This window comes from Scleropages formosus, chromosome 1, assembly GCF_900964775.1.
Source record: "Scleropages formosus chromosome 1, fSclFor1.1, whole genome shotgun sequence".
NCBI classification, from domain to species: Eukaryota; Metazoa; Chordata; class Actinopteri; order Osteoglossiformes; family Osteoglossidae; genus Scleropages; species Scleropages formosus.
This window is the reverse complement of record NC_041806.1, coordinates 23,866,659-23,880,022: the sequence shown is the minus strand read 5'-3', so window position 1 is coordinate 23,880,022 and position 13,364 is coordinate 23,866,659. Positions and strand designations below refer to the sequence as shown.

At 51.6% G+C, this 13,364-nt stretch overlaps 2 protein-coding genes across 6 annotated transcripts in view; one reads left to right on the top strand and one right to left on the bottom strand.

Moving 5' to 3' along the window:
* The window catches only part of LOC108933083 (beta-galactoside alpha-2,6-sialyltransferase 2-like), a 27,142-nt gene extending 21,621 nt beyond the window's left edge, over window positions 1-5,521 (top strand). For all 5 annotated transcript variants that reach the window (XM_029249965.1, XM_029249960.1, XM_029249961.1 and 2 more), the window contains one exon: window positions 1,874-5,521. In XM_029249965.1, the coding sequence (XP_029105798.1) occupies window positions 1,874-2,121 (248 nt within the window). In that variant the 3' untranslated portion in view covers window positions 2,122-5,521. The remainder of the gene's footprint in view (window positions 1-1,873) is intronic.
* On the bottom strand, window positions 188-13,364 carry LOC108933084 (pinopsin-like). Its single transcript, XM_029249966.1, has 4 exons — window positions 12,435-13,364; window positions 7,295-7,620; window positions 5,537-5,770; window positions 188-709 (listed from the first exon to the last, which is right to left on the bottom strand). Exons 1-4 carry the CDS (start codon window positions 12,814-12,816, stop codon window positions 509-511), a joined length of 1,143 nt encoding a protein of 380 aa, XP_029105799.1. The 5' UTR covers window positions 12,817-13,364; the 3' UTR covers window positions 188-508.

The following is a 13,364-nucleotide window of genomic DNA, read 5'->3' as shown; positions in this document are numbered from 1 at the left end:
ATCCTGCCGGCGCGGTGCATTGAACCGATGAGTTTTCTCTAAGCAGATGGGCCGTCTTGTGCGCTCCTTTTCTTGGTTCGGTCGCTGCTGGGGGTCCGTCTCAGCGTTCGAGCAGAGAGGTGCCCACCAAGGCAGTTTGGAAATGTTGAGCCCCCCCCCCCATGTTGTAGTTGATGCCGAAGCGGGAGCTTTCGGCGGAGCCGCGTGCAGGACGGTGACAGCTCTAAATGTATAACGTGCGTATTGAAACACACCTACGATGACAAGGGTTTCATTACGTGCTGCACTTTATTAGAAAGTAGCTCCTCACGTCATATGACAAAACAAGTTTGAAGTTCATATACGGTCAGGGGACAAAGGAAGCGCAAGTGGTCATATCAAAAGCAAAAGTATAACGATATTTTGTAACAAAACGTGTAACGGTGTAGCACGGTGGTATTTACACCAGTGTGGAAAAGCAGGGTGATGCTCCAGGATGCTGGTCGCAGGTGTGTGGGGGGTGGGGCCGTCATGCTGTGATGTCGGGGGGGTCAGTGGGGGTGGTCGCGCAGTCTCGGTGGATCCCGGTGAGGTCCACGGTGCAAGCGACCGTGTTGTTGTGCACCCTGCGGTTGAGCTGCATCACCGTCGTCTTGGACGGTACGGAGGAGTTGCCGTTTTTTGACGTCTTGCGCTTGCAGCGGAAGAGGATCAGGAAACACCTGTAAAACTGGAGTTTTCAACGAGAGCAGCGGTCCGTAAACCAGGCGTTGCACCTACTGCAGGAACGTCAAGTTCAAAGCCACGATCTTTTTGTGCGTAAGTGTCGAAATTAAACGTAAAATTAAAACTGCTTCTGACCTGATAGCTCACACCCCAACCAGACTGCTGCACTCCCCCTCTCTGCCCACTTGGTGGTCTCATACATGAAAGGTCCAGAACCAAAAGCGCTGAAGTTTTCCGTTCGGGATCCAATGCGGTGGAACGACCTCCCCTGTCACTCAGAACTGCTGAATCCCTCTCGACATTTACCAAGGGTCTCAAAACTCACCTCTTTCAGACTCGCTCCTCCTCTGATCTCCTCGATAAACGTTTGATTGTTTAAACATTTTATAACGGGAAAGCCTTTATGCAGCTACTCGCGCGATGTACACTGGTTCATACTGTGGTATGTGACAAATTGACTCTAGTCTAGAATCACGTATCTGCACCCAAATCTCTCCTTTCTTTTTAATTCTCCTCTGAGATTTACGTCACTTTGGAGAAAAGCGTCTGCTAAATAAGTAAATGTAAACATAAACAAACGAGCTTTCGCAGGTATTCCCTGCCAAATGACAATTTTTTAAACAACTATTATTAATATGTAATAAAAAAATTTCAGACACTGATGGCAAATGATAGGGTCAGCGTATGATCAGGAAAGAAAAGGCGTACGTCCGTGCACAGCGCTGCAGCGTGCCTTTCCTTTGTATGGTAATAGGGTTTCCGTGGTAACCATAGGTGCAAAGTCACCAAAAAGGCTATGCAGTACCGTACTATGCAGGGAACCCTGACAAGCTCGACGACCCGCAACACGTGCTCTTCGCCGACAGAGGAGCGAGTGCATTTGCTCTTTGGCTTTCTTCCACCCTCCCGTTTTCCCGAGGTCGTAGAAACACGCTTTTGTGTTTCACGCTTGATAGAGCATTCCCGAAGGTGGGGAGACGAGAGGAAAGCAGGATTACGGGCAGACGGAGGCAGCGACGAGCACGAGATGGGCCTTTGGTCCACCGGGTCACCGAGGCCGGACCCGTGTGCGCTCAGAGGGAGAGGGGCACCGTACTGACGAAGCGCGCGCACGTGTGTGTGTGTGTGTGTGTGTGTGTGTGTGTGTGTCCATCCGTGTGTGTTGCAGGCATCCTCCTGATGATGGTGCTCTGCGAGAAGGTCCACGTGTACGAGTACATTCCCTCGGAGCGGCACACGGACCTGTGCCACTACCACGAGCAATACTACGACGCGGCCTGCACGCTGGGAGCCTACCACCCGCTGCTCTACGAGAAGATGCTGGTGCAGCGCATCAACAGGGGCTCGGAGTACAACCTGCGCAGGAAGGGCAGGGTCACGCTCCCCGGGCTGAGCAAGATCAGCTGCGACCCCTGACCTCGCGAGCCGTCGCGGGAAGAGCGCTGCAATAACCACGTCCCTCTCCGCAGGAGGGGGGGAGAACCCCACGCAGGATATGCCACTGATGCAGTTGTAGCTGTGAGTCGAGGCCATAGCGGTACGACCGATGATCAACCACTTCCCCTCTTCTTAAAAAAAAAAAAAAAAAAAAAAAAAGAAAGAAAGAAAGAGAAATCGTCCATGGGAATCGCTTGAAGTACTTTCCTCTTTGCATTTTCTGAGCCTGCGAAGACCAGTGCTGGTTAGGATAGCAATAGCGCGGTCACACTTTGGACCGTTACTTAGGTACGGGAATGGACCTCGTGATGTACTGGTTTTACTTTGGGGGGGGGTCTCTTCCACGTGAATGGGAGACTTTCCACATATATGTCTGAAGTTGATGTTGGTTTGTGTTCATTTCTGCAGGGGGTGGGACTTAGAAGAATTTACCTGTGGTTTTATTTTCTTGGTAGAACGTTTTAAAAGCTGCTGCAGTTCACCAGACTGCGGCAAACTGAGATTTTATAATTACTGACCCACGAGCCATCGGATGGATAGATGTACATTTTATATATCTGTGGATTTTCCCGAGTGACTGTCCCAAGTGTTTTTTTCCCCCTCCCCCGATTTGTACAGATGTCGTGTTTTATACCGTATATTATGGGTTTTGAGACTTCCGTTTGCCTGTTTTCACTTGCACACCTGCTGTCAAGCCGTCGTCACCAAAATGCTGTCACCGGATCAAGGAGTACCTTCATCTGGACCTTGGGACAGTCTGGTTGCATTGTGGCATATGGCGGTACAGCTTTGTTTCAGCAACAGGGATTGCTGAGCTGTCATTTGTCACTTCACAGATGACCCCATAAGCTTAATAAAATCACTGTCCTTCACTGTATTCGGCTAAAATATTGCGGTGTCCTATTAGTGATACCGAACTGTTACTCTTAATGACATTTTTCGGTATCTTTTACATTCTGAACTAGCAGAGTTACATTTTGAGACGTTTTTTAGTTCATACAGCTGGATATGTGCTGGAACAATCAGATCATGTACTGTATCTTGAAAGGTACAACAGAGGTGTCCCTTAGTCACAAGTCCAGCCCTTTAACCACTGCAGTGCCAAACAGTTACGCTCTCTTGGTCGTTTCACTAAATGTCCATCTGCTGCTGATTTATTTTTTATATATATAATTTTTTTCCCCCTCTCTGTCTATTGTGTCCAGCATGGAAAAATAGCTGAAGTCGTGACGTTTTTCTCTCCATCGGTCCATCTTCTTCATCCTGGACTGATCAGTACTTGGTCCTTCAGACTGAATTTCTTGTTCTTCGCCGTTTCAGATGTTGTGAATAGTTAAAATGTATAGGCCTGACAAAATTAATGTCGTTGGATTTAGTTGAGCAGTCTGTATATAAGTCGGCAAATGTGTCTCCATGAATGAATGAAGAAGAGCAGGTGTTTTCTGCTGATTATTACAGAAATGCGGAGGCGTGCAGCATAGCGCACGGCACCCCCTCCCCTGCGGGGCCTGAACTTTGCAACTGCCGAGCGACTCGAGATGTTGTAAATAGTGCAAAATGGGAAATTTGTTGAGTCGACGAAGCCGAGCGTCTGCAAGGGATGGAAGAGATTTGTTTCCGTCGTTCGAAAATGCAGCTGATTTCTTTGAGCAATAGTGGGGGGAATCTGTTCACGTCGAGTACGATCCAAACGCACAGTGGCTGTTCCCTTCTCTCCGGTCGGACCCGATCAGCGTGCTGGGCTAAGGCTACGCCCTTTCTTGCAGAATGACACGTTTCTCCCTTGCTTTAGTTGTAGTTTCATGAACTCGAACCCGGACCACGCTGGCAGATTCAATACAACAGGGGATGATCGCCCTACAGATGCTCCCAGACAAATCCGATCGTCTGCCTCCAGGCTGAAGTGACCTACTGGGTGTTTGACTTGAGCGCGGGACACGCCGGAATTTAAGTACGATATTGGGCGGTAGCCGTGAGAGGGCGAGTGCCTCATTGTGTCCACTCTGAACGACACTTGTCGTGGGAACCCGTGACCTGTCGGGGCCGAGCCTTTCGTTCGTCCCGCCCGTGATGTCACTTTCCGTCCCACCCGTCTATCAGCAGGTGGCTCGACGGGTCAAGGGACCCGCGGGTAGACCGACTCCATACACACGTGTCCTTAGAGGAACTCTCGCATGACGGACGTTTCGCTTTATATGTATATCACGTAATATTTTGAAGCGAGGTGCGTTTCCTACCCTAATCTAAGCCTAGCGGTAGGGATGGAGACCTTTTCATTTAGAAAAAAGTGCACAATAAAACCAGACGGAGGACAGCCAGCCGTGACGGCAGCAGCATCCCCCCCGCTGACGGACTCCCTGGCCGACCTTCGGCAGACGGTTCGTTTCGGTACCGTCGTGCGTCCCGCTGACGAGAAGATGGGACCGCAGTTGAAATGCCGCGCTTGAGTTCGGATCTGTCCCGGGGATCCGCGGAACATGTCTTTAGACACACTGAATTGCGCAGACAGCTGTGCCGGTGTGTGCCCTTAGACCATTTAGAATGTTGCCATGACGATTCCTGTTTCCCCTCTGAACTCGTAATCTAACTGGAATGATTGTAAACTCATGGGGGGGGGTCGCAGGTCATCGGGACACTCGCGTGCCAGGCCGCGAAGGGGGGTGCAGCTCATGGCCGGACTCTGAGCCTCACGGACTAAATCACACGTTCGACGGTCCGAATACGAAGTCCACGTCGTCCGCAGCACGAGTGCATTCTCCTCGGAGCACTAATGACAATGAATGCCTTGTTCCGTAACAGTACAAACTACACACTGTGCCAAATCTTTTTTTTTTTTTTTTTTTTTATTTCTATTATATGTGTGTGTTTCTCCTCCGGGGGAGGGGGTGCTTTGCCACCGAACGCACAGGAATGGCTTTGAAACGACTAATCCAGATACACGTTTTTGCCGAATCGAGGGGGTGGTTTTTATTTTTTCCTCCTCTTGCGTGTCGTGAATCTGATGCACATTTTCGTACCGGTTCAGCGTCATATTGAGCTGCTGCATTGTCTGAACAGCCTTAAATTTTGGCAGGTATTAAGAATACAGTCGATGAAAAACTAGTAGTGGCATTTTGATCAAAGCAATTCACTTCCAGTATCCTTGGGGTGTTTTTAATGACGTTTTTCCTTTTACCGATTTGGTCCTTTTGCTAGATTGAATCAGTTTGTACCGAACATACTTTGGTAGACAGTTTGTATACATTCTTTTCTTCATGTTTCTTCATTGTTTTCTACTGTGTAAATAAAGAGGTTCAAGAAACTCAAAAGCGAGTCGTGCTTTAATTCCACACGCAATCCTCGCCCCTGAGTTTTGGGGAAGAAGGTGATCGATTGGGGGGGCGGGTTGGCTCACCTGCTTGTTCATAAGGATGTAGATGAGTGGGTTGATGACTGTGCTGCTCTTGGCCAGGATGGAGGGCACCACGCTGGCGATGGGCGTGATGAGGCCTGGCCGGCCAAAGGTGGCCATCATGGCCACCACGCCATACGGCATCCAGCAGAGCAGGTAACACACCACTGTGGTGATGACCATAAACAGGATGTGGTACTCCCTCCTCCGGGCGGCGCTCCGCCGGATCCTCCCCACCTGGGTCAAGAAGAGATGAACGGATGTGAAAGGGAGCCATGGCAGGGAGGTATCCAGATGGGGCAAGACCGTGTGGTCGTGCATCTCTCTGGGATGAAAAATAGATGAGTGGTCATTTGCATTTGGCCCATTCAGTTAAAATGATGAACTTTGATTATTTGCCTACAAATGAAAGGATTTCTGCTGTTGGTTTGAAACAAACAGGCATCCACACACACATTTTCTGAACCGTTTGTCCCATACGGGGTCGCAGGGAACCAGAGCCTACCCAGCAACACAGGGCATAAGGCCAGAGGGGGAGGGGACACACCCAGGACAGGACGCCAGTCCACCACAAGGCACCCCAAGCAGGACTCGAACCCCAGAACCACTAGAGAGCAGGACTGTGGTCCAACCCACTGCACCACCACACCCCGATAGGTATCCATGCATAATGAAATTATTATGATGTTTGGATACAGATTAATTAAAATTATTCTCCTTGTGGGAGGTCTAATAATTTTAGAAACATCTGTTTGTTATTCCACCGGCATCGTGCTGACATTGGCTGTCATGACTTTTGTAGCTTAATGGGTCCAGAGGGACATTTTCTGTAACCGTAGAGACACGAGACCAGCTGGGATTCACAGATAACGCTGGGTTTTATTTTCAAAGGGGGAACATTTTGCTTTATTTGTACTTCCAGAGAGCTTCTTCCTCGCCCAAGGGCTCGGGGTCTCTCCCTGGGAGTCCGAGCACGGTTTGTCACACTCCGTTACTACTCCTCGTGATAAGGCGCCAATGACGCACCTCATCTCCGTTTGGGAGCCCTCGGCCGGCGCATCGATCTCGGCTCAGACGTCAGCGGGACGCACCCGCAGAATAGCCAAGCGGCCCCCCGGAGGAATCGTTTTCCCCCAGGAGGCAAAGCGCCCCAGGTGAACGTCGGTGCACATTAGTCTCGTAAATCCACCATATTACACCCTCTTCAACCGGTCGAGGGCTCGTTCACGGAACTGCATCAGGTATGCCGGCGATGCCTTGCAGTCGTAGTGTTCAGTTCCACCGCTGCCTGGAACAGGACTGGGACCGAACGTCCGGCCAAGAGGACAGGATCGGTATCCTGGTGCCTTTCGTTCGCAAGGGGGCGGGGCTGTCACTGTTTCATTTCCCCGCGCTGCTCCCAGATCGAGTCTGACAAACTGTGGTCGGGCTCCCAGCTGGAGACACCAAGCCCTCGGGAGAGGAAAAAACGCCCTTATATAAGCTTCGACGTTCCTTCTTCACAAAGCAGGAGATCTTCGTTTCAGCACTGCAGCGAAGAACACGTACAAGCGCAGTGCGTCACAGCTAGATTCTTTACCATGTTTTACCTTTTCGGAGTGTGACTTTGAAAATTATATCTAAGTTCGGTCTGCACCTGTGTGTACTTCAGGTTACCGTGGTGAATTTCGGGATGCGACCGTGCTGTCCAGCGCATCGCTTTTAGCAACGTGCCGCTGGTGGCCTCGCATCGTGTTGCTGCCGCCGCAAGGAGGCACCCACCTGCTTGACAGCGTACATCAGCCTGCTGTAGCAGTACACCATCAGGAGCACAGGAAGCGCCAGGCAGAAGACGAACAGGCAGATGATGTAGGAATGGGACTCGGCGGTCCGGGCCGTCCAGGTCACCGAACAGCTTGTCCCTGCTCCCTCCAGGCCGTAACTACTCCAGCCCAGCAAGGGGGGCACCGTCCAAAACAGAGAGTACAACCAGGACCCTCCCACAGCAAGGAGGGGCTTGCGGTAGTCGGGGGCCCGTTTGTTGTAGACGGTTAAAGTGCTGTAGCGATCATATGAGAGCACGGCCAGGGAGATTAAGGATACAATTCCTGGAAGGAAAAAGGAGAAGGTCAAGCATTAATGTTGACAGTATTTTTAAAATTTATGTGTGAGAAGAGGGCACAGTGGTGCAGCGGATTTGGCCAGGTCCCGCTCTATGGTGGGTCTGGGGTTCGAGTCTTGCTTGGGGTGCCTTGCGACGGACTGGCGTCCCGTCCTGGGTGTGTCCCCTACCCCTCCGGCCTTACGCCCTGTGTTGCCGGGATAGGCTCCGGTTTACCGCGACCCACCCCCCTGGGACAAGAGGTTTCAGACTGTGTGTGTGTTATCTGTGAGAAGTACGCAAGGCCCCATACCACCATAACTGCTGCTTTTCAAGGAGTTGCATGCTTGCAACTGGAAAAGAGCGAGTTTTTGCGAGGCCCGCTGCCACGAGGGGAATTTTGTGTGTCAAATTGGTCGCTCGGCTACGTAGAAACAACGGTGTCGGCTGATTTGCATATTTGAGCAACGAGAGACTCAACCTGCATGAGGTCTGTGGCAAGGTTTTACTGCAGATTAATATTAATCTTCATTTATCCAACACATTAGTCCAAGGCAATTTGCAACATTTGACAATTTTGCAATGAATTACGCATTTCTGTACTAGGGTATTGTTACTCGTTACTTTTCAATTCAGGGTAAATACCTTGATCAAGGGTTCTCCCACAAGAGTGACATTCAAACTAGGGATCTTGAGCTTATGAAGGGTTTCTCCAAACAGCTACTTCCTGTGTCCAGATGCGCACCAGCTGGATAGAGGTAATTGAGGTTAAATCAAACCGCTGCATCGGCTACTGAAATAAACGTTCCTCAAAGAGGCGAAGCATTGATGAACATCTGTGTTTTATCCCAGAAACAGCAGGTCGAGCTGCTGCGCCACCCAGATGAGCTTTTCACGAGCGGCTGGAGATCGTTCTCATTGAGTTCCACCACGGTCACACTGGCTGGTAAAATGACTTTTCAGGGAAGGGCCAGTCCGTTGGAAGACAGCGACGCGCTCTGCTAAATCGAGTCTCTGATGCTCGCGCGCCTCTCGGGAGCTCAGCGCCGCGTGCATCACCATGCTGGTAAGAAGATCTTTTCCAAGCCGTTGACCCTCCTTCCCGAGGAACGTTTGCAGCGAAATGGACCGACGGGGTCGGGGATCTCACGCGTCTCTCGCCCCCGTGGCTGCGGATCCCCCGCCGCGTTCGCTGAGCTGGAACCGCAGCTGTACGACTCATATCTCGGGTCACTTCAAGTGCAGCCCGACAAAGACCGTCTCGCCGATACGCGTCACCTCTCTAAGGGGAGATCGCTGGCTTTCCACAAAAACGGTCCGTGTACCATTACCTGCGTGGGAATAAACCCCATAAAAGATCTCAGGGATCGGCAGTAGAGCGGCTGACGTGAGCCGCGCGAGGTCGCCTGCCGTGTCGAGACCCACAGTCTCGTTTCAGATGGACCATGTCTATGACTAATCGCCGCCGGTCCCTGGGTTTACACACTACGTTAAGCATCCGAAAAATGAGCCACGTCAGGGCAGAGGACTCGAGGAAACCTTTGCTTTTGTGGTTATTAGCGCTCCTCTGCAGCGCTCACCGCGTTTCTATTCCTTCGTTCCCCTACAATAGAAGTCGGGGCACGTGGTCCGTAGAGGAGCGTCGGAGGAGGTGACGATAAATCCCTTCTGTAGTGTTACTTGCCTTGAAAAGCATGCGGGTGGTCACCATGAGCTACGCTAGATAGGCCTCACCCTCACGACTGAGGGTCGGTGACCCTTCGAGCTCTTGACCCATCATCAAGTCACGGTCGCGCACCGGCACCGACCCTTCTCGTAAAGCGGAACTCTCTCTCGAAGAGATATTCCTGAACACGTGGCTGGACACACAGAGCAGCGACTGACGCACAGTTCGACGCACGCCATCAGATATTGATTCCGTATTCCCCTCCTCCCTTCACGAAATCACTCCGAACAACGGGGCGACGAGACATCGCGTACCGCGGTAAATCGAGCTCCGTCTGCAAACAGCCGCGCAGGGATTAGGTGGAAAGAAATGGGTTCGGACTAAAAGAGGGAACTGCACGGCAGCACTATTTCGCTGCGTTACTGCAACGCCGCGTTAGCTACCCGAGTCTTCGGGTAAGAAGATGAGTTTAATACCTACTTTGTCAGCGAAAAGTTTTTTCAAAACCCATACGGTGGACTCCCGGTGTTCTCAAGGAAGTTTCCAGGCCTCTAATTTCTAAAAGCCGGAGATGCCTGGTAGCGTAGTGGAAAGCGCTACTGCTTTTGGACCCAACAGCTGCAGGTTCGAGCCTCCCCTCCAGCTGTAGTAGCCTTGAGCAAGGTACTTACCCTGAATGGCTCCAGTAAAATTACCCAGCTGTGTAAACGGGTAAATAATTGTAAGTTCTTCAGAGAAAAGCGTCAGCTAAATGAATATATGTAAGCATAAAGGATGGAGTGAAGCTTCAAGGAAGATGATTATGGTACAAATAACTTAAGATGCATATATACAGCTGGTTTCACTATAGCGATGACATGAATGGAACCACCTTGTGCTGAGATACCTGAGCAAACTGGGTGTGACGGATGGTGTGAGGGGGCGGTGTGTTCCTGAGCACCTGGTTCTGCACAGTTCTGAACCCTAATACGCGCGTCATGTTGTGCGTTTTCGGCAAAGGCGGTTCAAGCGAAGCACGCGATGCGTAAAACACAGCGCTCCTTTATGTCCTGTAAGATGAGGGAAAATGAACGGACACGCATGAGAGACGGTATGGGGAAGATTACATTTTATGGTGGAAATGATATTGTTCCCTGCACTGTAAAATGATTTAATAGGCATATTTTAGGCACATTCCTGCTGTAAAGTTGCTTTCGTCAGGGGTCTCAACTCTCAGAAGGCCGCGGGCGCAACCATCAGCTCCAGCCTCTTCTCTTAAATGTGTGTTTTCGGTTTCAAGATTTATGGATTTTATTTTTAGCGCACGGGCTGCTTACGGATATCCCAGCTATATTCCAGAAATACCATGTTTCACTGCATAAGTCCATACAAAGTAGGCAAGTCACCAGACTGTTCGCAACATCTGTTCTCACATCAGGTGACGGTCTTTCGGGTTAGTACCGTAAACAGGATTTCTTTATGAGCTGGAAATAATTTACACAAGCTAAGTAGCTCATTCTTCTTTTTTTGCATTATTTCAGCCCTACGGGCAAAAGAATTGAAAGATAGCCATGACCGGACACGGACGGCACAGTGGTGCAGCAAGTAGCGCTGGCCCCTCACATGGTCTGGGTGGTGCAAGAACTTGGGTTTGATCACTGCTCAGGCTGTGTGGAGTTTGCATGTTCTCCCTGTGCAGGGTTCCTCTGGGTGCTCTGGTTTCCTCCCACAATCCAAAGGCATGCAGTTCAGGTGGAGTGGTGATGCTAAATGGACCGTGGTGTGTGTATGGCTATCCTGCAATGGACTGCCATCCCATACAGAATGTACCCCCCCACCCTTGCGCCCAGTAATTCCAGGATAGGCTCCAGATCACCATGACCCTGCTCAGTACAAGCAGTTATTGAAACTGGATAGATATACATCGTTATTTATTATTTACCTTCCCTTAGCTGACATCTTCATCCAAGGTGAACTGCAGCATTATAGATGATCAACTTGACAATGATTTACCCATATACAGAGTATAGTAGAGTATTCTCACTGGAGTAATGAAGGGTATATGTACTGATCGAGGGTAGTGCAGCACGAGGGGCGACGCAAAACGGGATTCTGCATGTTGTAAGGTAACAGACCTAAGCAGCACAGTACCTGCCGTCACTCACCATGCGGCACCTCTTCAGCCGTACGGATGTTTACGTGTGAGAACGTGATGAAAAGCGAGCAGACGGTGAGAGATAGCGGTTAAGGAACTTCAGCCACGCCGAAAGGTTGCCAATTCAAGTTTCGGGTGGGCTGTGGGGCAGGACCCTTCGGCATTACGGACCACCGAGTCATTTCTCCCGTTTGACTGATTAGACATTGATCTGTAGCCTCCAGCAACTTCTCACCTGCTGTTCCGCCCCCATCTCCTTCCCTCCTTTGTTCTCTTCAGGCTCTGCTGTGTACGACTGCCCGCGCGTGAGTCTCGGGCACGGATTCACGTGCGTACACCTCACCCCATATCTCCAAGCCCAGCCGTTTCCCATAAGTCCATATTACACGCTGACAGTGTCATCATCTGATGTGCCTTGGGCAGCAGGGGGCATAGTAGTTAGAGTCATCCCCTAGCAACGTGGAGGTTGTGGGTTTGAATCCTGGACCCTCCTATGGACCCCTTGACAAGGTAACTTACACTGAATTGACTCCCCCCGGAACGTGTCCCATCGAGCACCGCTGATCATCTTTGTCTCGAGTTTTTACACGGATGTGGCAGCATAGCGGTTAGAGCTGCTGGCTTCGCACCCAAGTCGCAGGTTTGAATCTCACCTCCAGGTATAGTACCCTTGAGCAAGGTACTTACCGTAAAAACTGCTCCACTAGAATTACCCAGCTGTACAAATGGATGAATATTTGAAGCAGCTCAACGCTGTAAGTTGCTTTGGGGGAAAGCTTCGTAAATGAATGAATTTGCCAGGCAACTGATCAAAAGGTGTATTATAGGCACGTTGTGCCTTTTGAATCTACCGACGACGTAGAGTTGCGTTACGCGCACGAGCTCTCCAAACTTGCGAGGCGCGCGCGCGCGCGCGAGAGAGAGAGAGAGTGAGAGAGAGAGAGAGAGAGAGAGAGAGAGAGAGAGAGAGAGAGAGAGAGAGAGAGACGCGCGCCGCTCCGCTTCGGTCCGCTCCACTCACCGAAGCACGAGTTGACGAAGCCGTACCACATGCAGCCGCGGCGGCCCACGAGCCAGCGGCCCCGCACACTCGCCGCGAAGCTCAGCGTGGTGCCGCACACGCACACGAGCATGTCGCTCACGCTGATGTTGAGCAGCAGCATGTTGACCGGGGTGCGCAGCGTCTTGAACCTGCAGAAGAGCACGAGCACCACCAGGTTGTTGAGGAAGCCGAAGAGCATGATGGAGCCCAGGAAGACGGAGACCACCGTGTGCCCGGTCCGGGAGAGGCTCTCCGGCGGGACGTCGCTCCATCCACCGCGCCCCGGCGAGGAGGAGGAGGAGGAGGGCTCCTCGGCGCTCCAGTTGGAGCTGCGGTTCGAACCGGCCTCCTCCCAGTACATGATGATGATCCTCCTGGGCTGCGACCGACCCCGGAGTCTCGGCGCGCGTTCCGTCGCCTCACTCGCACTCACACGCGCCGCATGGCACGGTGTTCAGAGCGCGTGCCGTTGGCGGGAGCAGCGCGAGAAGAGGAGCAAGAATAATAAGAGGACATCATCGTCATCGTCATCATCCGTCCTCGGCGACCGCCCGGCCGGGCAGGTGGACACACTGACCCAGTGACTGTGCCGTCAGGGGTCCGGGCGCATGCGTCGCATCTCCCCGGGCCCAGCAGCAGCAGCACGTCTCGGTCTTCACACAGACTTCGCTTCGCCTCAAGCAGAGTGAGGTTCCGTTCGGCAAAGTGCCTCGTGGGTCCGTCGTCCGCCCATCGAACCCGCCGCTTCCTCTTTCCGTTTCTCTCAACTCCGTCCGTGCAGCGTTCGTGTCCAACTGCAGAGCGCTTCGCGACTCGTTAACGTTAATAACGGCGCTGCACAAAGAAAGTAAAAAGAGTCCCGACAGTGGAGCGCGCGCGCACAGCTGACGAACAGCCTATAATAATGTT

Bases quoted from the DNA above. Each gene is read 5' to 3' on its own strand.
- LOC108933084 (XM_029249966.1), bottom strand. From the start codon at position 12,816: ATGTACTGGGAGGAGGCCGGTTCGAACCGCAGCTCCAACTGGAGCGCC. The intron at 7,621-12,434 runs GTGAGTGGAGCG...TTTTCCTTCCAG, and splicing joins CTTCGTCAACTCGTGCTTCG to GAATTGTATCCTTAATCTCC. The intron at 5,771-7,294 runs GTGGGTGCCTCC...TTCTTGACCCAG, and splicing joins TGATGTACGCTGTCAAGCAG to GTGGGGAGGATCCGGCGGAG.